Genomic DNA, 23,663 nt, shown 5'->3' on the forward strand with positions numbered 1-23,663 from the left:
ATCAAATCAAATCAAATCAAAATAACTTTATTCACGTAGGTCACGAAAATGACACTTATGAATGTCAAAAAAAAATTTTTTCTTATTGGATTCATACCGCTACTTCGTAAAGGGTTGAGCTAATGAGAAGAAGTAGCAAGAAACTCGTTGCCACTCTTTAAAATTCAGATTTATAATTTCATAGTTTTACAAATCATTTAAATTACACTATAATATGTAAAATGATGCAACAAACATACTCAAACGTTAAATAGTCAATGCATTACACGAGTAAGTCAAAAAAGTAAATGTAAATGAAAACAAAAGCTATTGAGTACAGTAGCTCCATCAACCACATACACCATAAATAAATAATGGTATTCTGTGAGCATTTTGTAAGCGATTCTTATATATATACTAGCAGACCCGACAGACGTTGTTTTGTTAAAAAAAAACTCTCGCTGATGGAATTTTGTAAAATCCGAAATTCTAAGCTGACCTCTACTCGACGAAAGACATATTCCTACCAAATTTCAAGTCTCTACGCCATATGGTTCCAGAGATATCGCGATGAGTGACTATATATATAGATTGATCATGGGAAATGGATTTTCTAGATTCAGACCACAAACTTTCAAGAATTGGCCTTGAGATTTGTTTATGGTCACGGTGAATGCAAGACGGATCGGAAATTAAAGATTTGCGGGCTAACTCGACATGCAAAATGTTCATGAAGTAGTTGCTGCAGATCATGAAGAATTGCTATTATTATTGCTGCATTGATCTCTTCATATCGTTGTTCCTTCATGAAATATAATTGTTCAAATTTATGGTGTGCTTCTTCGAGAGATTGCAATGATTCAATTCGATGGTGAATCTGTCCTTGTATCTACAAAATTAAAAGCAAAGTCCGTATTACTGATTTGTAAACACTTATTTTTAGAATTAGCATACATAATACATAGGAATAAGTATAGTAGGTATGTTATTCTTCTACTGTATTGTGCGTAAGAATATAAATAAATTAATACCCTGAATGTCGGATTAAATCGTCGTTCTTAGATAATGTCTGCCCCAAATGAGGACATTTGGAAACAAACATTGTATTTTTGAGTGTTTGCTAGAAAATGTCGTGATTCGGTAGTTTCCCACTAAGGCAGCACAATCCTGGCGTTTCTCCGGAAAAATATTTGCAAACAACGTCCATTGACCCAATGTGAACGCTAGTATGCAAGCGGTAATCAGTACTGCAATCGTATCGAAACGCTGCTCGATTAAAATCAGTACTTCATAAATTTCTTCTTGTGCGTCGAAAATTATCTAGTTGTTGATCTCTGAGGTTTACTGGCTGCATCGCTTTGCTCTTGTGATTCAGAAACATAACGTCGAGCCCATACTAACGCGGTTCTTTTCACCTGCAATTTCTTGTTCTTCTTCAGTCCTTTCATTCGCAATGTTTCGAATCCTAGTTGCATTACGTCTATGACGGGAAAGATGGCACAATAAACTAATAGAAACTCGAACACACCCACCCAATGACATTTTATACATAAGAACGTCATTGCACCCACCAGTCAACGTGAATAACATGACGTGCACTGTCAGTTGTATTTTATTACTAATGTAGCGTGAAACTAACAAAAAACTTCATTGAATTCTTTCTATTCTCGATATGTCATGAAAATGTCAATCCAGACAAAATGTATGAGAATATAAATGTTTTTTATAATAATATTTTTTTGTGATTTTTTCGATATTTTATTTCTTATTATCCTATTCCGGACTAAGAGAAACCCAAAAAAATCAAACAACAGAAAAAATGGTTTAGCCGTTCTTAAGTTATAAATAGTGTAACTAAGACGACTTATATATATAAGAATCGCACCACAAGCAGCGCCCGTTCACGAGCATGACGCATGAGCCAGCCATTGCCTCCCTCAACCATATTTTAGGGAAGGGGACGACCCGCCCCATGTCGCCGCCACAAGCAGTGACAATTAAGCGAGCATGACGAAACCTGTTACGAGAACTCAAGCAAACAACAATAAAATAATCCTAATCTACATATCATGGAATACTCACCAAATACCTCTACTTACAATTTGCAAATTTTGCTTAAACTTGTAATTAATATTATCATCTGGAAAATTTAATTGTAGATGGTGGCGGTATGGTAAGAGTTTTACAAATATATTATTTACATAGTAAGATTAACAAATTAAAAATAGGAAGTCATGAAAAAGACACCCACTCAGCATATTTGGAATTTAAATAAGTACCCCAATTTCAACACTGATTTTCAGTACGTACCTACCAAGTCGACCTGTTGACAGAAGTCGTAGACAACACGGTTCCTTATGTAGGTCTTTAAAAAGTCCGTCTAAAAATAGTAGAAAAGAGATGAAACTTAAAATATTGAATTCGAATGGGGTTTTAAATTTTTTTTTTATTTTAATTAATAGGAAATAAAGATATTTTGATCTTTTTATTTATTGAAGCTGTTTATTTCTCTCTGAACCCTTTTGTTTCTCTAATACACAAGATTTCACTTTGTTTTTAAAAAAGAACAATTTTTCTTGATCTTTAATAGGTGGCGGCAAATCATTCCAGCATTTGGGGGCACTGTATTTAAAGCTATCTCTAAATTCTGCGGTAATTAAAGAGCAATGGCCATTGAATCAATTTTTGAGAAACCATTCGATAAGGCATGTGGCAATGTATAGTACAAAACACCAGATGAAAAAATATGGACTCCGTGTCACCTTAGATAACAGTGTAGCACCAAAACAAGCCGATTAACGTGTAAATACATAGCCCCACGCATACACTCACACTACTACAGGCCGATAGGCCATTATGAGAATTGTCATCGTCTGTGACAGATCAGTTTACGTTTCAATAAAATATTTTAAAAATGCCGTCGTGCGTTGTGAAAAAGTGTATAAACGATACTATATAAGTATTTGTGGCCATATATGATTATTTAAGGGAGAATAAACTGTGTAACTAGTATCCCCCGTAACCGCACACACACTAGCATAACGGTGCTTCACTTGGTAATATCACGGCACGGAGTCCTTCTTTTGTTCTCGTCCGTGATCAAACTGTATAATATTTGTCTTGACGTCGTTACGCAGGCCCAACACGGCTAAACCTGCATACGTTGCCAACCCGTACCTCGACGTAGTGCTGATCGAGCACCCATTGTCTTATAGATTTCTTTAGTTGAATTATAATATTGTTTAATCAGTCTTGTTCCAATTTATATGTGAGTAACATTAAATATTGTTAAATAAAGTGCTTTTTAAAAACTTAATTCCCGACGCCCGATACATAACTCGTCTCTTAACTTTTTTTAAGAGCAATATATACCGAACTATTTTTGCGTTGTGATCGTAGTACTATCTAGGCGTTCGAACTTGCGAAAGGGAGAAATACAGCCCATTGGCAGTGTGGAAGAAAGCTATTTTAATTTTGATATCAATCGGTTGGGCAAAACATCCCTTTGTCTGGGTACACTTTCAGCCGTACACAAAGAGACCATAGTGACCATCAGTGAGTCGGAAAATGCATTGTAAGCATGTTTCATGGTTTTCTTATTTAGTATTTTCTTTCATTGATAAAGCTAGAATTAATAGCCTTCTGCATATATAATAATTAGTATGAATTTTCTAGTTAATATTAATGTCAATATATATACTAAAATCGCTAACTATAGTCATATATACTTATAATCGCCAAAGTCCGAAAGTCCACTAACATAGCCCAAATGTTTGTGAAACTGAAGTGGCAGTGGGCAGGGCACAAACATATATAAACATACATACATACGCTAGATGAGGGCAGCGCAGGACCGATCGTCGTGGAGATCTTTGTCCAGTAGCGGACGTCTTCCGGCTGACGATGATACCTACTTGAATATATTTTTATCATATTCCAACAACTCTTCTATACGCAACAAATATGTGGCCAAATGTACTTCTTCTTCTCTTTCGATAATCTATTGGCTTTCTGTTTTTTTTTTAATGGAATAGGAGGACAAAAGAGCGTACGGGTCACCTGGTGTTAAGTGATCACCGCCGCCCACATTCTCTTGCAACGCCAGAGGAATCACAAGAGCGTTGCCGGCCTTTGAGGAAGGTGTACGCGCTTTTTTTGAAGGTACCCATGTCGTATTGTCCCGGAAACACCGCACAAGGAAGCTCATTCCATAGCTTTGTAGTACGAGGGAGAAAGCTCCTTGAAAACCGCACTGTGGAGGACCGCCACACATCCAGATGGTGGGGATGAAATCCTAACTTGTGGCGTGTCGTGCGAAGGTGGAATCTGTAGGTACATGAATAAATCATCCATTACGTGATGAACACATCCACGTGAGGATAATAATTAAGTTTGTGCTGTGTGGTGGGAAGACAGTATTGGGTGGAAGGGATACAGTTAAATAGCTCTTCAGAATACTTCCCGTGATAAAAGCGGGAGTAGACATTCAACTAAGTGACGGCTCTTTGCAGCGCCAACTGATAAAGCACAAGTGGTTTGGCGCACCCTTGTATCAGCTAAAACCATGTGTCTTCTACCGTATGATTCCTGCCGCCAAATTCCACCTCCGTACGACGCGCCATATCATCCCCACCATCAGGACGCGTGGCGGTCCTCCACAGTGCGGTTTCAGGGAACTTTCTTACACGTACTACAAAACTTTGGAATGAGCTTCCTTGTCCGGTGTTTCCAGGACGATACGACATGCGTACTTTCAAAAAAAGCGCGTACATTTTTTAATGGGCCTGCAACGCTCTTGTGATTCCTCTGGTATTGCAGGAGTATGTAGGTGGCGGTAATATAGAATACTGGATTTTAAAAAAGCATACCTGCGTTGCACGCGGGTAAATTCGAGGTGAAAATGGTGAGAACCAGATAAGAGAGAACAGAGATGGGTACAACTCTACATTTGTGGTGGGAGTGCTAGAAAATGGGCTGACTTGAAGAAATTAAGCAATTTTTGTGCTCCTATTTTCTTCAAAGCTAGTTTAGCTTTGCCATCCTTTTTTTCCTGCGGAATTGCCAATTGTTCGAAATTTCAAGACACATTTTGCCAATACTAGGCTTGACATAAAGGAGAATGTTACAGAACTCTGGTGATACGACAAATGTGGTGTTTGATGGTTGTTAAAAGGAACAAGGTTTTTTACTATACATTTATTATAGTTTAATGACATCCACAATGATATATAAGGAAAATGGTACAATATTAATTTGTACCAAAACTCATGGTCAATGCGGGACTCAAACCCGCGCCTCTTCGGTTAAAAATAGGGATGCCACTTAAAAATAATAAATTGCTTTGATTTGAAAGAGCAAGTTTGCAAGTCATTATCTTAATAATATTAAATTTTTGCAGTTGAGCAGGTTATTAACTGTAGAGTAGATCCTGTAGATGGATCCACAACCTGAGAATTGAACAAGACATGGCATTTGACATGAATTTTGGTCGATGTGTCACTCGGGGTTTGGGCTCAGTTTGTAAGAGCGTCGAGCAGAACCCGAGAGGGTTCGGTTCCCGCATCATCCATGAATTTAGGTATGAATAAAATTTATATATTTATTATTAAAATCCCAGAAGTCAGGGTTATCACTTAAAAATAACAAAATGGTACAACTTGAAATAAGACAACGTCATTATTAAATGTTCCTTTTAATTCTCACAAAATAAATAACTTTTTATTACAATCTCAGCATTCATTCATTCAACAATAAATAACAAAAATAACTAAGATAGGTAAAGAAGAGCTACACTTATTAGTAACACCAAAACGCTGCCTCTGAAGAGCATAGCAGAGCTTGGTTCTGGACAGGAGTCGTCTTGGTCTACCTGATCGAAGTATTCTGCTCTAAATTCTTCCCTGCCTGACATGTACTCGTTTATTGCAGTCTGGCCAGCTTCTAGCAGCGACCGGGTACGACTCAGTTTCCAGACGCTTACTGTAAAAGAAAGTTTTTATAGATTAGAGAACGATAAACAAACTTGCAAGTGAGTTCATGGAGCACTTAAGATCAGACGCAATGGGTGAGTATAAAACGAACTATAAAAATAATAAATTTTGCACAAACCTATGCCTTTGCTGACTAATTATATCTAGATTAGAGCCCGGTATCCACCGGAGAAGAGAGAAGATGTATATAGATTACCAATCAGATTTCGTTATTATTATATCTTCTCTCCTCTTAGCTTCGGTGGAAATTGATCAAGTGGAGAGGAGATGTCTCATTTGTCTATAGAATATTGTGCCGCATCGAGCGATCACGCGGCGGCACAAAATTCGCTCTCGCTCGCACGCCCTTTTCCCCTTAGCCTTCTCCCCGCGCCTCGCACACCTGAAAGCGTTTCTATAAACACCGCTCACCGGCGTAGGAACGTCGCTTCATTGTGTTTCTTTTACCGTATTTATCATGGGAAGTGTTCCGAAGAGCTGTTTCACCTTATTCCTGCCGCCGAATTCCACGTTCGCACTACACGCCACAAATTAGGATATCATTCCAACCATCTGAATGTGTGGCGTTCCTCCACAGTGCGGTTTCAAGGAACTTTCTTACAAGTACGAGTAAGCAGTGGAATGAGCTTCCTTGTGCCGTCCAGGACGATACGACTTATTTACTAAGGCAGCCCGCCCCCGTAGTGTTTACATCCTCTTTGCAATTAAACTGGCTGTATCATAGGTTAAAAAGAGTAAGAATAGCACTAAGCAACTTACTTTGACGTCGGAAACTGTCAAGGTTCCGACAGTTGTATACCAAAGAGTAGGAAACGTAGTCAGTCGTGAGAATATACAGACTAGTTGATCGTAATGCAGTTGCAGTGTCTGAAAAAAAATCATAGAGATTTATTGATTTTAAAACGAATAAGTAATTGTAATAACGTTGTCAGAAACCTTTACCACACAAACGTTTTTTAACTATTCTTTTGAATTTCGTAATACATTTGTTTTGAACATTATCTGGGATCTTCTTGTAGAAGCTCATACAACGCCCCACAAAAGACTTACTAACTCGACTTAGCTGAGCAGTTAGGCATTATAAGTTTATGTTTGTTTCTCGTGTTAACATTATAGTTATGACAGTTTCTAGCAAAATTCGCTTATGTGCCTATACATACATAGCATTATCAAGAACATATTGAGAGGTAACAGTCAAGATGTTTATTTCTTTAAATTTTTCTCTCAATGATTCATCAGTAATTGAAAGTACTCACCATTGACTCGGTTTAAGTTCACTTCCAGATAACCGCTGCCGTCAGTAGAGTTCACGGTGGCAGTTCCATCAATAGTATTTAAGACGCCGTTGACCACCTCCCAGTTAAGAACGGAGACCACTTCTGTGTTGGGGATCAAGGTGTATCTTGCACCAGTGCAGTTACCACTTTCAAATGGTTGGCGATACTTCTCAATTTGATACCACGTGCCTGAATACTATTGAAAAAAAAAAGTAATGTAAGTAATAAAGAATTTGTTATGTTTTTAAAATGATTACCCTCACTTCTAGGATTAATACTCAAATAAAAATTATGAACGATGCGGGACTCGAACCCACGACCTAACCGTTCGAGTGACGTATAATAAGTGAAGCCACAACCTGAGAATTGAACTAAGCATACTAGATTTTATGACGATACGTCACTAGAACAGTTAGCTCACTTGGAAGAGCACTCGCATGATACGCGAGAGGTCGTGCGTTTGAGTCCCGCATCGTTCATAAAATTTCGTTTTAAATTTTGTTTATGTAATAAAGCACAAAGATGGCGTTGGAAAGTTACCATCAGTGGGAGGCTCCTTTGCACAGGATGCCGGCTAAATTATGGATACCACAACGGCACCTTTTCTGCCGTGTAGCAGTTATGTGTAAGCATTACTGTGTTTCGGTCTGAAGGGCGCCCTAGTTAGTGAAATTACTGGGCAAATGAGACTTTCCATCTTATGTCTCAAGGTGACGAGCGCAATTATAGTGCCGCTCAGAATTTTTGTTTTTTTATTTTTTTTCAAGAATGCTGAGTGGCACTGCATTGTAATTGGCAGGGTGTCTCAAATACCATCTACTGAAAGTCCTGCTGGTCTCGTCCCTTATTATGATAAAAAAAGGTATAGGACTCCTTATAATATTTCGTTGGAAAGGTCTTGATGAGAAAAGCTTCAGATCGTTGAATTTGATTCACTTATTTAGGTTAGGTTAGGTTAGGTTAGGTTAGGTTACGTTAATAAATAATTCCTATTACATTATTGAGTTACATGGAAAATGACGTTTGTTCACTAGAACTTGATCTCTATCTACTATATATATATATATATATATATATATATATATATATAATGAAAATGGTCTTTGTTTGAGGCTCAATCACGTCTAAACCACTGATCGTATCTACATGAAACTATCACCATTCGATAGAAAATTTATCTTAGATGGTTCATGGCTACTTATTTTTTTATTGTCTAATTTCTTTCCTTTTAAAATTTAACATAAAGCGGGCGGGAACGACTAGTAACAATATAAAATAAAAATGAAGGGGATACGCGAAAGACGAGCGTGTCGTCACTAGTTAATTAATATACTTCTTAATGACGCGAGTGGTTGTTGAGTTGATTCTTGAGGATATAATTTAAACTTCGGCACAGTAAGTGCACAGGTTTTCTAGCTTTTGACTTTTTAATAAACTTTCTTTAATGAGGTTTAAGCTAAGCGCTTTTGAATCGCCACTACACAAATATTTCTTTTAAATTAGTGAGTTTACCATATGTTCGTAAATAGTTGAGCTCGCGAGAAGAAAATATTATTATAAGAAGCTCAACGGTCACTCTTTTCAATCAGAAAGAGTATTTTACAAAGGCTGTAATGTAAATAACAAATTAATTTCATAAGGTGCTGCATATAATATATGAGTCGTGTTTAGATAATATAAACTATTTCATAACTAGTAGCCTAGATTTTCACAGCTCATTTTTTTAGATATAGTTGAGTTGAGGGTAGACCGGCTAGCGCAAGCAGGGGACACAATAGATTCTAGGATTTAAGCACGGCGTGCATATCATATAGGCATTTAGGCATTGTCTAGCTCGTTATGAACCTAAATAAATATAGCACTTGTGTTAAAGTTAATTTAGTTTAATTTGGTTCCGTTATTTTACTACCAAACTTCTATTGATCACCCACTCATAAAAATTTTTCTTACGCTAGATACTAAATACCTGCGGTAAGCAATCTTTGCTTCTTCCAAAGCTCAACTACGACTAGTTAGATCCACAGTGCCTACCTTACTTGAAAACCAATGAACACCTCTGGATTTAAGTATAATTTAATTCCCAAATATTATTAACAAAGATAACAGTAATCTTGTATGAATTAATATAATGAACAAAAAAAAATTTAAAATCAAAATATTTATGAACGATGCGGGATTCGAACCCACGACCTCCGGCGTTCCGTGGTGGAGCTCCAACCAACTGAGCTAACCGTTCGAGTACCGCCTCGTTAAAATATTCTGTTTTCTTTGTTCAACTCTCAGGTTGTGGCTTCATCTACAGGATCTACTTTACAGTTGATAACCTGCTCAACCCCAATATTTGCATATTAGGAAATTGACTTGAGATGTCGCTCTTGTAAATCTAAACAATATGTTATGTTTTTAAAGTGATAACCCTCACTTCTAGGATTAATACACAAATAAAATTTGAAAACCAACTGAGCTATCATATGACGACCCGTATAGCCCTGTAGTTAGTGACCCTGCCTACTGAGCTAAAGGTCCAGGGTTCGAATCCCGGTAGGCGCAAATTTATGATGAATGAATGTTTGTTTCCGAGTCATGGATGTTTATTTGTATTTATGCATATTTAAGTAAGTATATTGTATTAAATATATCATTGACTTGTACCCATAGTACATGCTGTGCCTAGTTTGGGGCAAGATAATTTGTGTAAAAGTGTGTCAATATTATTATTATAATTACCTCAGGTACGCTAAACTGCTGTTGTAGCGGCAGATCTCTGCACTGACCAGGTATGACAATGAAGGCTCCGGGTTGTTCAGGGTAGTGGAAGCAAGTACTGTCACTCTGATCCACGTTCACGAAGAGGCTTTGATCCAAAACTCTCTTGTTATTGATAACTTGGTTGATAGCGTTCTGTGCAGCAGTGGTCAACGAGCGAGTTTTGCTGAGCTTTGCACTCCATACTGAAATGAGACACTTTTATTAAACTACCAGTAGGAGGCTGCCGTGAAGAAGTAATTTATAAGCATTACTGTGTTTCGGTCTTGTAGGTGTCGGTGAGACTTACATCTTATGTCTCAAAGAGAGGAGTGAAATTATAGTGCCGCTCAGATAATTTGGATTTTTCAGTAATCCTGAGCGGCACTGTATTAAAATTGGCAGGACGTATCAATTACCATCAGCTGAGCGTCCTGCTCGTCTCGTTCCTTATTGTCATAAAAAAAAACTATTATTTACTTTATACTAATATTATTTTGAAGGTGATAGCCGACAGACAGGACACATACAAAGCGCACTGGATGTCTGCTTTAGTTTGTAAGTTTATTAATTATATCAACTAATATAGAATAAGTTTGTTACTAACAGGTTAAGACTATTTCACTAACATTTAAATATGGACCTATTGTTGTCTAAAGTAAATAAATAAATAGTAATAAAAATTATCCAATAAATGGTTTTAGCCGGAAGACGTCCACTGCTGGACAAAGGTCTCCAAAGATCACCATTACGATCGGTCCAGCTGCCCTCATTCCACCTATTCTGGCCATCTTAACCAGATCGTCAGTCCATCTTGTGGGGGGCCTACCAACTCTACGTCTTACGAAATATTTCATTTACTACATTTTTTAAATTTTTCTTTATAAATTAATTTAATTATGATTAAGAAATATTTTTTTCAAATATAAAATTATAGTTAATAACATGCATATAAAAATATGGTTAACGAGTATGTGTTTGTGCTTTATTCAAATTTTTGCTTTGCGAGATAGAGACACAACACACTTCCTGTAACTTTGTATTTCTATGTTTGATTTCAATTGTAATTTTAGTTACAAAAACATTGTTGTAACTTATTATATAATAAAAAAATAAAAAAATGAATCAAATACCCACTTTAAATCTAAAAACGCCAGCCGTGCTATTCACGTAATTTCAAAATCATTGACGTTAATTTCCGATCCTATTTTTGTTGTATGTACTCTTTCGGTTGTGATTGTATTCTCCTATCATTTCCTTAGAAATTTAACTGAATCAGAGCGGCGTGTTACATTATTAATCTTACTGTGGTTTTGTGTTATTATTTAATAATAATAAAGAAGTAAATAACACTGAATAAAACCTAATGTTAATAATTTAAAGTTAAAAGAGTTATGTTTTGACATCTTAAAACTAAAAAGTAGCTCATTTGTATTTTAAAGTCAATACAGCCAATGGGAGCTTGTTCCTGATTGGCTGTTCGAGCTAGGATGGCCAACCTAAGTCTACTAAGGTTTCGTTGGTGCAGCGCAGTGGTGCATTATTATTCAGTTTTATTTAGTAGTTTATGTTTATTAAATAATAACATAAAAGATTAACTATGATTAGATAAGCTTAATAATCTAGCACGCACGCACAACGACATCTAAAATATATCTATTAGCTACTATTAAGAAGGTTATCTACGCTCTTGAAGTTTCTCAACTAAACGTCAAAATTTTGCAGAATTCGCATCTCCCAACTGATGTTCGATATTATTACGAGAATACGAAATTTAGCTTTTTGAAATGATAGATAGAGAATAGGGTCTCTGATGCATACATTCAATCTAAGAATTCTTTAGAACATACCTCGTTTGTAGTCGCTGTTTGCGTTTTGACAAGAGTAAAGCAGCGCGTACGATTCATAGTCCGTTGCCAGCACCCAGTACTCTGTAAAATAAAAGATAAAATTAAACATGAAAATATACTTCACACATCCGTCTTAATATTATAAATACGAATGTAAGTTTGTTTGTTATGCTTTCACGCCTAAACCACAGAACCGATTTTGATGAAATCTAGTACAGAGTTGAACAAAGCATACAAGATCTATCTAGACAAGAGCTTGGGAAAGGACATAGGCTACCTTTTATCGCGATTAAAAAGTTAGAGGGTTTGAAATAGGGGGTAGAAGTTTGTATGAAAGTTTGTCATTATCGAATATAACACCGTGAAATTCAGTACTTAGGCACTTGATAAGAAATAAATAAATATTTGTTCTAGCGTTTTTAAATTTAGACCTTTATGGCGTGAAAAAGGGGGATGAAAGTTCTATAGATGGTAGCTTATTAACATTTATTAACTACAGCAGTTTGTAGTGTATTATTTGCAAAGTGACTACTTATATTAAAATTAAATTGCTGCTCAAAATAACTATTGCACGTGCACGAAGTCGTGGGTATAAGCTAGTAATATATAGAACAGAAGAAGAAGATATAGAATTTATCTTCTAACTAGGTTCGGTTTTATAACCAGCGGTGATCATTTAACATCAGATGATGTTGGAAGTCATCAGTTGGATGACGAGGAAGATTGCTATAGCAAACTAGACCTACTATTGGTACCAATAGTTATAGCTAATCGACGTGAATTTCAAATTTTCACAAATTCCGCGGGAACCATTAATTTTTCCGGGATGAAATGTAGCCTATGTGCTTTCCCCAGCTCTGATGCTCTCTGGCGGTGATAATATAACTCTAATTCTCTAATTCTGTACCTCTGTACCCTCGTTTGTACACGTCTTTCATAAAGAAAATTATCATGTAAGTGGTCTTCTTCTCTATTACTTCAAGAATCGTCGGTAGCCCAATAGTTAGAACCGTTGACTATCACCGCACAGCCCCCGGTTCAATCCTCGCCCGCCACGTACCAATGTACGGCTTTTGAACTCATAATATTATGTACGTTTGTACGACGCTTTATAAGGTCAGCAATGCTCCTGTGATTCCTCTATTTGTTATTATAGAGTAAAGGTCGTGCTGATCACATACCATTATGTGACCCTTACGCTCGTTTGTTCTCATCTTCCATAAAAAACATTGCTTTCTTACTTTCTGTTACGCAATACATCCTTCTTATAAATAAAAAAATACCCCAAGAATTCTACCATAATAAATAACTATTCATTTCATATTCAGTAAGTAATATTTATCTGGTGTTGTAAATTTTACTTCAATTCATTAAAAACTATAAAGAATTAGGCCTCAAACTATATATTTTTAAATAAGCGGACAAAAACTAATAACAAAATAACAAAGAAAGATTTTCGAATGTTTTTTTTTTCGTTTTTGACGCCAAAACTAGCTAGTCCTATTTTCGTCCTAGATTCTAGTTCAAGTCAGTACCCTAAATGTTATATTTACCTGCTATGTGTCAAAATATTGCTTCAAAGGAAAATAGAACGTACTTTAAAAAAAAGGTCATTTTTATACGCTTTATATTAGCTTCACTTGTATGTTTGTATGTTTGTCTGTAACTGACTCCTTTAGACGTGATTTTGACCCACTTTAAACAGTCAGATTTCATTCAAACTTTGTAGATTTATCGAGTACCCATGACAATACACTAATTTGATAAGATTATTCCATTATTCAATTTGCAAAACTGAGTTTTTTGTCAATTTGTATAGTTTTTATCTATAGTCGATAAGTCAGGAATTGATGTTAAAGTACTTAATAGTTTAAAAAATACGCTTTTATAGAAAATTTTACTAAAAAATAGTTTAAGAACTGGAACATACCGACAACATTTCCATTACTGTACGTCTTTCGCAGCAATCCATTGTTAGAGACAGTCACTGTGCTAGTAGTTACATTAGCGATATTGTTGATGACATTTGTGTCAACAATCTGGAAGCCGTTGTCGACCTGTTGGAAGGTCAAGCTGATGCAGGAGCCAGGGTTGGTATCCGTTGGGTAACGTTCAATCTCATGCCACCAGCCAACAAACTGAAATCAGTGTACGAGGTAAAATTATTTTTACCGAAATAATCAAAAGATGCGTAGAATGAAATCTAATTAATTAAAATTACTGGGCTACTGAGGTTCAAGAACTTCTGTCTCTAACGGCCGAAATATGGAACATGCGACAAATTCGAATTCATGACAAGCTCGAATTTCTATTTCTATACATTGCCGCATTTACTCCAGTTGTTTAAAATATTTTTGGTCAATAAGCAGCAATGTAACACGCATTCACTTGAAGTTACGCGTGTTGAATTTAGAACCCGATTCGAACAGTGACAGTTGTCACACTACTAACGGCCGTTCCCAATATACTATCTACAAACAGAGAAAAATTACTACCGTCAGTAATTAGCTGTCAATAATCTGAAGCTGTCCCAATATACCCGATAAGTCATTTTTATCGCCTTATATAGGGACGCGTGAATTGCAATTTCCATACAAACTTCTATCGCTGGTAAGCTATACATCGGTACTATTGACAGACAGCGTGTACGGATAAGGTGAGTTACCGTCGATAAATTTATTGGGACCGAAAAGTCAACGATAGTTACGATTTTTATCTCTAGAAAGAGATAAATATTGGGAACGGTCGTCAGACAATTGTCAATCAGTTATTCGTGCAAAACTATATTTTTTCCCTTCAATACACAGTTATGAAAATAGTAACGAAAAACACTTTATCACAGTTTACGTAATTTGTTATGTTTTAAAGTGATAACCCTCACTTCTTTAATTGCACAAATAAAATTTATAAGCGATGCGGGACTGTAGCCACAACCTGAGAGTTGAACAAAGCATACAAGATTTATCAACAAAACGTCATTCGAATAATGGCTCAGTTGGAATAGTTCATAAATTGTGTTTTCAAACAGATTACGTATTGGTTTCAGGTATCACCTTATAGAATTACCAGTGGGAGGCTCCGTTGCACAGGATGCCGCCTAAATTATGAGTACCACAACGGCGCCTATTTCTGCCGTGAAGCAGTAATGTGTAAGCATTAATGTATTTCAGCCTGAAGGGCGCCGTAGCTAGTGAAATTACTGGGCAAATGAAACTTAACATCTTATATCTCAAGGTGACGAGCGCTATTGTATTGCGCTCAGAATTTTTGTGTTTTTCAAGAGTCCTAAATTTTTATTTTTATGCATCACAGAAGTGGCTCTAATGATTTTTAAATTTTATGATTTTAGCGCCATCTAGTACAAAATTAAGGCACTTGAACTGTTGCATTAATGGTTGTCAAACTCGCGTTTGAACCTACTCTCTAGAGTTCATGGCGAATCTAAAGAGATGTCATTGCTATATGAATATCGAAACTGATCAACAAGTTGATCTGTCAAATAAAGTAGTTCTAAAAATAGTAGATAACGAAAAGACGAAAAAAAAAAGTAATTTGTTCCAAAAATAGGAACCTACTTTATTTCTAAAAAAATATTTTTCTTACTTTAAGCCTTTATTAATAAATTTTGAAGTGAAAATTCTTTAGCGGCATTGAGCACTTTTCTTGGGATGGGTATAAAATGTACTGACAGTCGTTGAAATTATGGATAAAAGTTAATTTTTCTGAAGTGTTATTTTTTTTGTAATTGTAAATTGACATTTTTGTTAACATTAGCGCAATAAATGAACATTATATTTAACCACATAAATGCTAGTATTTTTATACTAATAAATAAAGCAATTCGGGTGAAACTATTCCCTAAATAAAACTTATTTATTCATTTATTTTTATTTTTAAAGAATTCCTCATAGCTTTTTTTGCAATTTAAATTTAAATTACAAAATACCAAAGTAGCTTTAAAGTTAGATAAATATTGTTTAAGTGTCAGTCTTAGTTCTATTTCTTTAATTATTAACATTATATAAAACTACATAGCAGACGGTAATCACTGGTTGGCTCTGCACAGGGTTTCCTAGTGAGCCATCCAGAGGAATTTAATTTAAAGGTGTAACTTTGTTTCTGTTTTTGAGATTGAGACTGTAAATTTATATTAGGCATGTAGAACAATGTATTTAATTATAATATATATATAAATAATAAATAAAAAAAAATGAGCTCAACTTTAATTAATTATAGACTAGCTCTATTGCGCTCATCTCTCCATTTGTTATGTTACAGAAAATATACCTCCGCTCTGTATTGTTGCCCGAATTAGGAGGAGAAATGTTATTACTTTCAAAGTATTTGTGAAATCTGCTTACTGAGAACTTATTGCCATTTTTCAACTGTAGTACTTTCTAGTAGTCTAGTAGTTATTCATTTTAGAAATAGAAAATAATCAACTTCTACTTTTCAATAATGGCTTTTGTGGGAGAGACAGAAATGACCTCTAATAAAGTGGGAAACTATGTTTATAGGGTTGGTAACTCTAGACACAATATATTGTATATTAAGTGCAATGACATTCTATACATATAGACAAATCACTTCGTACTAAAACAAAGTCGAAATAATATGAAGCATTCCACAAATTAAGCCATAATGAGCTTTGACTACTATATCTATACATTGCCGCGTTTACTCCAGTTGTTTAAAATATTCTTCGTCAATAAGCAGCAATGTAATGCAAACATTTATTTAGTTCAGTGTTGATTCGGACAGTGATACGACTAAGGAGAAAAGTGAGCTTACATAGTCTTTAAGCACACTTTTGCCGTTCCGCTATCAGACTGGCAATGATATGTCCTTATAATAAATAATAATATTGACACACTTTTACACAAATGATTTTGCCTCAAACTAGGCATAGACTGTACTAGTATAAGACAACGATATCTTATTATATATAAATAACGTGACACGTTTTTTGTCCGCGATGGATTCCTAGACTAATGAACGGATTTGAATGTGGATTACTTCATGGAGTGCAGTTTGGTCCAACTTGAGAGATAGGATAGTTTTTATTTCGATTTGGGACCCATAATTATTCTTCTTTTCAATATTTGTTTTGTATGGACATATTTTCTATGAGAGAAATTAGTGACGCACGGTTTAAGAAAATTTATTGAATTAGGCGTTACTTTGCGGAACTCCATAATTATACAAATGATTTAAGTTTTCTTTAGTGTTAATTCCGCCAATATTTGTTTTTGAAACAATTCGACACGTGTTTCGCCTCTACACGAGGCATCCTCAGGACGTGTTGTCTCGCCAAAATCTGGCACGAGACATAACGACACGTAACACGGTTTGACAGTTTTGCTGTGAAACACTTTTATTATAACAACAGGGAGCATATTTTACGAAATAATTCTTGATGTTATGAAATATATATACTTATTGACAATTCATATAAAAACAGTACTTTATTTAGTATGTACAGAACAATGTCTGTCGAGTCAGCTAGTTGTATATAATACAATAAACTTACATAAACATATATAAATAGTTATAAACATCCATGACTCGGAAACAAACATTCATATTCATCATATAAATGATTGCACGTACCGGGATTTGAACCCGGGACCTCTAGCTCAGTAGGCAGTGTCACTAACCACAGTAGATAGGGTCACTAACCACTGGGCTACAGGGGTCGTCTATTTATTGTTGGTATATGTATATTAAGTGGTTTAATTTTAATCACATACCCTTGTAGCATCAAATCCTTGGACACCTTGAACCTCTATATCTTCGCATTGACCTCTGAACAACGGTGCCTGGTCTCTGTCTAATTCCGGGACATAGAAGCATGCTTCATCGCTTTGACTCGTGGGCTCGTAGAAGTCCTCACTCAGGCCTCTTGTGTTACTGATGACGTTTGCCATTACAGCATTAGCTTCAGCACTCAGCGAGCGGGTCCTACTTAGCTTCCAGCTGGTAACTAGAAATTTAAATTTTATAATTTTAAAAACAAAATTTTATGAACGATGCGGGATTCGAACCCACGACCTCCGGCGTTCCGTGCCGGTGCTCTAACCAACTGAGCTAACCGTTCGAGTACCGCCTCGTTATAAAATTCTGTTTATAATTTTATGAATCATTTCACATGTGTAATACTCGTAAGAGTGTTTGCTTGAAATGGTTCACGCAAATGAAACTAAAAAATCAGGTATTTATTTAATTTCAAGGGATAAGTAACATCTGCTGCTTCTTCTGGGAGACAGGTGTGATTACAGGTATTCCTGTCCCAATGGGAGACTCCATCTTCTTTTTTCCACTAGCTTTTTAGTTCTGACAAATCTTCCTCATAATATTTTTAGAGCTATAAGCAGATTCTGTCTCAGATTTTGAAACAATAAAATGCACCCTAAACTAATGCGGGCATTGGAGTCGGAATTAGTTGATAATGAAGTTATTATCACAGTTACTTTGAAATGTGCTATTCAAAATTATTTGACAGTTGGACCTATTTCATTTATGGTTCTAAGAAAGTACTTTTGGGGGTATAATCTAAACCAAACTCTTTAAGCAATTATTGATAATCAATTCAATAATCACCTTCCTGATCTTCGTAGGGATATTAAGAAAATACTTTACCTTGACTTCTTCCGCCTTCCAAATTTCGACAACTGTACACTAGGGCGTAACTTGAATAGTCCGTAGCCAATATATAGTAGTTAGCAAGTGCTGAAACTGCAAAAAAAAATAATAACAGTTAATTTAATAATTTGAATGAAAACAATTAAGAACTTGCTGATGGTATGATACTTTCTAAAACTTCCCAGAATACTTTTTAATTTTAACACAGTAGGACAGATTAACAGGTTTATATGTCTTCTGTCTTGAAAAATTTATTTTAATACACAAAGTATTTAATTCTTCTACAAATCTTGATACAAATTTATTTGCTAAATATTTTGTTTCCTTAAATTTAATTTATCCCACACGTTCTATAGATAGTTACGTCTTATAATAAGCCGAAATATTGAACATGCCACAAATTCGAATTCATAACAAGCTCGAATTTCTATTTCTATACATTGCCGCATTTACTCCAGTTGCTTAAAATAATCTTGGCCAATAAGCAGCAATGTAACACACATTCACTTGAAGCTACGTGTGTTGAATTTAGAAGCCGATTCGAGCAGTGACATTTGTCACACGACTAACGGCCGTTCCCAATATACTATCTACAGAGATAAATTACTACCTTCTGACAATAATCTGAAACTGTCCCAATATACCCGATAAGTCATTCTTATCGCCTTATATTGGAACGGGTGAATTGCAATTTCCATACAAACTTCTATCGCTGGTAAGCTATACGTCGTTCCGTTGACAGACAGCGTGTACGGATATGATGAGTTACCGTCGATAAGTTTATTGGGACAGAAAAGTCAACGATTTTTATCTCAAGTAAGAGATAGACTGAATATTCGGAACGGCCGTAAGGAGAAAAGAGTGCTAACATTGCCTTTAAGCACACTTTTGCGGTTCCGCTATCAGACTGCGAATGATATGTCCTTATACACATATAACATATGTGACGTTCTATACACACATAGAACCTCATTGGTCCCAATACATATATGACATACTGTCAAATTAACTACATCGACGCATTATAAAAAAAATGATTAATACTCCAAAAACAAACAAAATATAATTACCTCCACCAGGGAAATTGAAGGTTACGTTGAGAACTCCTGAGTTATCATCCGACGCAACGACAGCAGTTCCGTACATCACATCAAGTGATTGGTTGTATACTTGTGTGTTTATTACAGTAACTACAATTCCATCTTCAGTTTCGTAGCGTGCGCGTGCGCAGTCACCAAATTGGAACGATTGAGGGTAGCTCGCTAATTCGTACCATTTACCAAGATACTGAAATAAAAAAATATTTTAATTTATATTTTTTACTTTTGCCGGATAAGTTCAGCATTAATGAGAGTCATTGACACGTCTCTTTTTAAATCAATATTTACAATTTCAACATTTCACATATTAAAATATTTTTATTCAAAATAGTATATGATATCACTTATTTAATACACAAATAAAATTTGAAAAACTAAATTTTATGAGCGATGCGGGACTCGAACCCACGACCTCCGGCGTTCCGTGCCGGTGCTCTTACCAACTAAGCCAACCGTTCGAGTACCGCCTCGTCATAAAATTCTGTTTGCTTTGTTCAACTCTCCACAGAAGCCACAATCTGAGAGTTGAATAAAGCAAACAGAATTTTATGACGAGGCGGTACTCGAACGGTTGGCTTAGTTGGTTAGAGCACCGGCAAGATGTCGTGGGTTCGAGTCCCGCATCGCTCATATAATTTTGTTTTTAAAATTTTATTTGTGTATTAATCCTAGAAGTGAGGGTTATCACTTTAAAAACATAACATATCATTTATTTAAGTCAAAAACTACCACTCATTCCAAAAGGTATGCCTCAGACCTAAACGAACGGGCGCAACAAACTCAGCGGGCTTCTTTTTTTGTTATAAAAAATATGGTTACAAAGTTATTTTTCTTTCTTTTCGTTTTGAGCTTTGGCTTAAACTACTGTTCGACTTTTACACCACAAAACGGCATAATTTATTATTTTTGTCGGTTTCCTATCAGGTTGCACGCTCTGTGTCCGAATGCCGACTGAACGCGCATCAAACGTCTCTTTGTTAGTAGAGGTCATTTGACCGCTGTACGGTTCAAGGGGAAAGCTTGGAGGCCGAGTTATTGTTAGTCTAATATCTTTAGATGTGTTAACTGTATATAATATAAGCGATTGAAGACAGTTTGAAGCGATATTTTTGTATGATTTTGCGTATCTAGGGTATCGACGGTATTAAGAGATCTTTGTATGCCTGTCAAGTAACGTAAAGTAAAGTTTGTGTTCTATTAGTGTTTGCTAAATATAAGCACATATTTTCAACACTCTTTCGATCTCAATAAGGGTTAAGACCTGTGGTGGAATGGTGGACAACGATGGAATTGGAAGTAATTAATGGAATTTTCGCTTGTAAGTTTATACCTAATATTCACATTGTGAATTTGGTGATCACATCCCATTACATAACCCGTTTGCATCATCGCGTGTCGTTCTCTTCCATTAAAAAAAAGAATATTGATAATATTAAAATATTAAGCAAATCACTCACATCACCAGCTGAAAAGTTAGGAACGCCGCGGATATTTTCATTACAGGGTGTTGAGAATACGATTTGATCAGGTAGAGTATCATATTGAGGATAGTAGAAGCATCCATCCGTTGTCTGGTTAGTATCTTCAAAGTAACCTTCGAATAAGTCTTCTGTTTGTGACACTATAGTGTTAATGTTAGACACAGCCTGGGCGGATAGTCCTTCCTGATTTCTGCTCAATTTCCAACTGTACACTGTAAATGATTTAAACAAGAATTAATTCATAGTGGGTGCTGGAATTCTTCCGACATATTGCTCGTTAAGATGGTCACAATCTTGAACAGCTGATGTTGACAGGCATGGTAGATGTCAAACGTCCCAGAGGACGCAGTCCCACTAGATGGTCGGACCAAATACGATCTTCTCGGAACATCAACTTCCACAATGCCGTTCATGAAGCTAAGGATCGCAGCAGATGGAGGGAAATCGTACGAGAGAAACTGATGCATCGGAGGAGTCACGACCCTCACTAATGAGGAAAACGAAGCGAGGAAGGCGAAGATTTCATAGTAAAAAAGTCATAATAATAATTAATTATAAGATTATATTAACACAGAAGAGTAAGACAAAATTGGCAAATTTATGCTGATAAAAATAGGATGAGCTACTTGACAAGAAATAAAAAATGCGTCAAAGCGTGTCACTATTTATTATCACCGAGATGGAAAAATAAGAAAAGTTCGTAAAAGAATTAAACCTTTTAAGGTATTGCTGGGAATAAAGATAATGCCAGAAATATAATGATTATGACAAAATTATCTTTTTTTCGCCTTAGTCTGATATTATTGATGTCAAAGAGATGTTTTTTGTAATATTGGAAAATATTATTTCAGTCACAAAAGGGTGTTAACACTTATAATTATATAAAAGAAATAAAAGTAAAATTTTTATTAATCGACATAACTTACTTTTTAAATCTAATCTAAATAGGTATTGCATTTTCAGCAGACCAAAACAAATACGTTTAACATCGAAACTAATTCAGAACTATAGCAGTCAAAACGGTAACAGAATAGCTGATTAGTTCTTTATATAATACAAAAAATAATTACCCTGTCTGGTATTATTTCCTACATTTCTGCAACTGTACAACAAAGCATAATCGTTGTAGTCGACGCTCATCACATACATTGTAGTCTCATAAGTAGCTGAAATAAAACAAAATGGACATAACTTGAAATATTGAAATACTAATTACTCATTGCTAGAAAAATTTCTCACATACATGAGACTGGGGACTGAACTTTCAACAGTGATGCTTTCAAAGGAACATACATTTCGTTTAAAAGATTTCTATAGTCTTCAAATTCCACTATTAATTACGCAATTCAATGAGCCATAAAATTGTTTATGTATTCAATTAAAAAAGTCAAGATGTAATTTGGACTGATTTAAGCTTTACCTCCAGAATTAATGGCCTATAAGGTATAGTATCATTCCGGGAACAACGCAAGGAAGCTCAGTTCAAAGATTGGTTGTGGTTGACTGAATAAAGAAATTTCCTTGAAAGCTACACTATGGAAGAACACAACACACTACTTTTACTACAAAACAAAACTCTGAGTATAGCCCTCTCCAATGCTCTCTGAGCTTACAGCTCTGACCTTTCTCAACAGGCCCATAGCTAGCGACCACGTAAGTCATCATTGGCAACATAAACTGTTTAAAAACCTTCGTCTTCAGACACTGTGGTATTTAATAGATTTAACAATGCATAAATAAGTGTTGCTTTTATTTCTTTGTTTTATAATTTCATAGTCAATTCTACAATTCATCTAGTGTTTTGGTACGCGGAATAAAAATTCACTGTAGTTATTTTTGATTTGTTACTCCAAAGAAGTAAACTAACGTCTTACGTGCTTTTTATATACAATATTAATTTAATTTGCTTAAAATAGTTTTAATAGAAATGTATCTTACCACCAGTATTATCCGAAAGCGATGCAGTCAAAACTCCCCTACCATCAGCAGCAACCGTAACAGGGCCATTGAATACAGATAACTTTTCTCCAACCACAAAACTCTTACTTCCATTGAATGTGTTTGCTGTGGTAATGTCGAACTCATTTCTAACACATGTGCCAGATGTCAATTCTGATGGGTAACGGGATACTTCATACCATGATCCAGCAAACTAAAATCATTTTATGTATTTGTTTAATTAATAAATGTTCATAAGACATGAGAAATTCTATCATAATACTGGGGGATAATGATCGGGAATATCGGAAGCCTTCGTGGTCCACCTTTCATAAGATGTGCTCATCTTCGTAAAAATTTATCCTGAGGTTTTGTAAGTTAATCACCAGCTTCTTACTTATCATTATCGACGGCTGCTGATTTGACCCTAAACTCACGTTCACTCACGTCTCTCTGGTACTCGCAAAGGTCAGATGCAAGCTTAGAGCTAAGAATATCTTCTGTATGTCAAGAGCTTATATGATAGTACTGGCGATGGCTAATATACTAATGATGCGAGAAATCGTTGACGGTTGCCGAAATATAGTTGTAGTTTCTTTAAAACCTTCCTTGAGAAGGTCGTGGGATTGATAAGTTGAGTTGTTTTCAGTGCAATGTGAAT

General features: G+C 35.6%; 1 protein-coding gene across 33 annotated transcripts in view; it reads right to left on the reverse strand.

The window, feature by feature from the left end:
• Positions 1 to 5,655: 5,655 nt before the first annotated feature.
• The window catches only part of LOC126965205 (uncharacterized), a 60,552-nt gene continuing 42,544 nt past the window's right edge, over positions 5,656 to 23,663 (reverse strand). For all 33 annotated transcript variants that reach the window (XM_050808670.1, XM_050808654.1, XM_050808663.1 and 30 more), the window contains 12 exons: positions 23,003 to 23,216; positions 22,135 to 22,230; positions 21,041 to 21,276; positions 19,554 to 19,770; positions 18,481 to 18,576; positions 17,592 to 17,824; positions 13,772 to 13,979; positions 11,842 to 11,922; positions 9,974 to 10,197; positions 7,226 to 7,442; positions 6,729 to 6,836; positions 5,656 to 5,958 (listed from right to left, as the gene is read on the reverse strand). In XM_050808670.1, coding sequence (XP_050664627.1) covers positions 5,747 to 5,958; positions 6,729 to 6,836; positions 7,226 to 7,442; positions 9,974 to 10,197; positions 11,842 to 11,922; positions 13,772 to 13,979; positions 17,592 to 17,824; positions 18,481 to 18,576; positions 19,554 to 19,770; positions 21,041 to 21,276; positions 22,135 to 22,230; positions 23,003 to 23,216 — 2,142 coding nt within the window. In that variant the 3' untranslated portion in view covers positions 5,656 to 5,746. The remainder of the gene's footprint in view (positions 5,959 to 6,728; positions 6,837 to 7,225; positions 7,443 to 9,973; positions 10,198 to 11,841; positions 11,923 to 13,771; positions 13,980 to 17,591; positions 17,825 to 18,480; positions 18,577 to 19,553; positions 19,771 to 21,040; positions 21,277 to 22,134; positions 22,231 to 23,002; positions 23,217 to 23,663) is intronic.

This window comes from Leptidea sinapis, chromosome 6 (assembly GCF_905404315.1).
Source record: "Leptidea sinapis chromosome 6, ilLepSina1.1, whole genome shotgun sequence".
Classification (NCBI taxonomy): Eukaryota; Metazoa; Arthropoda; class Insecta; order Lepidoptera; family Pieridae; genus Leptidea; species Leptidea sinapis.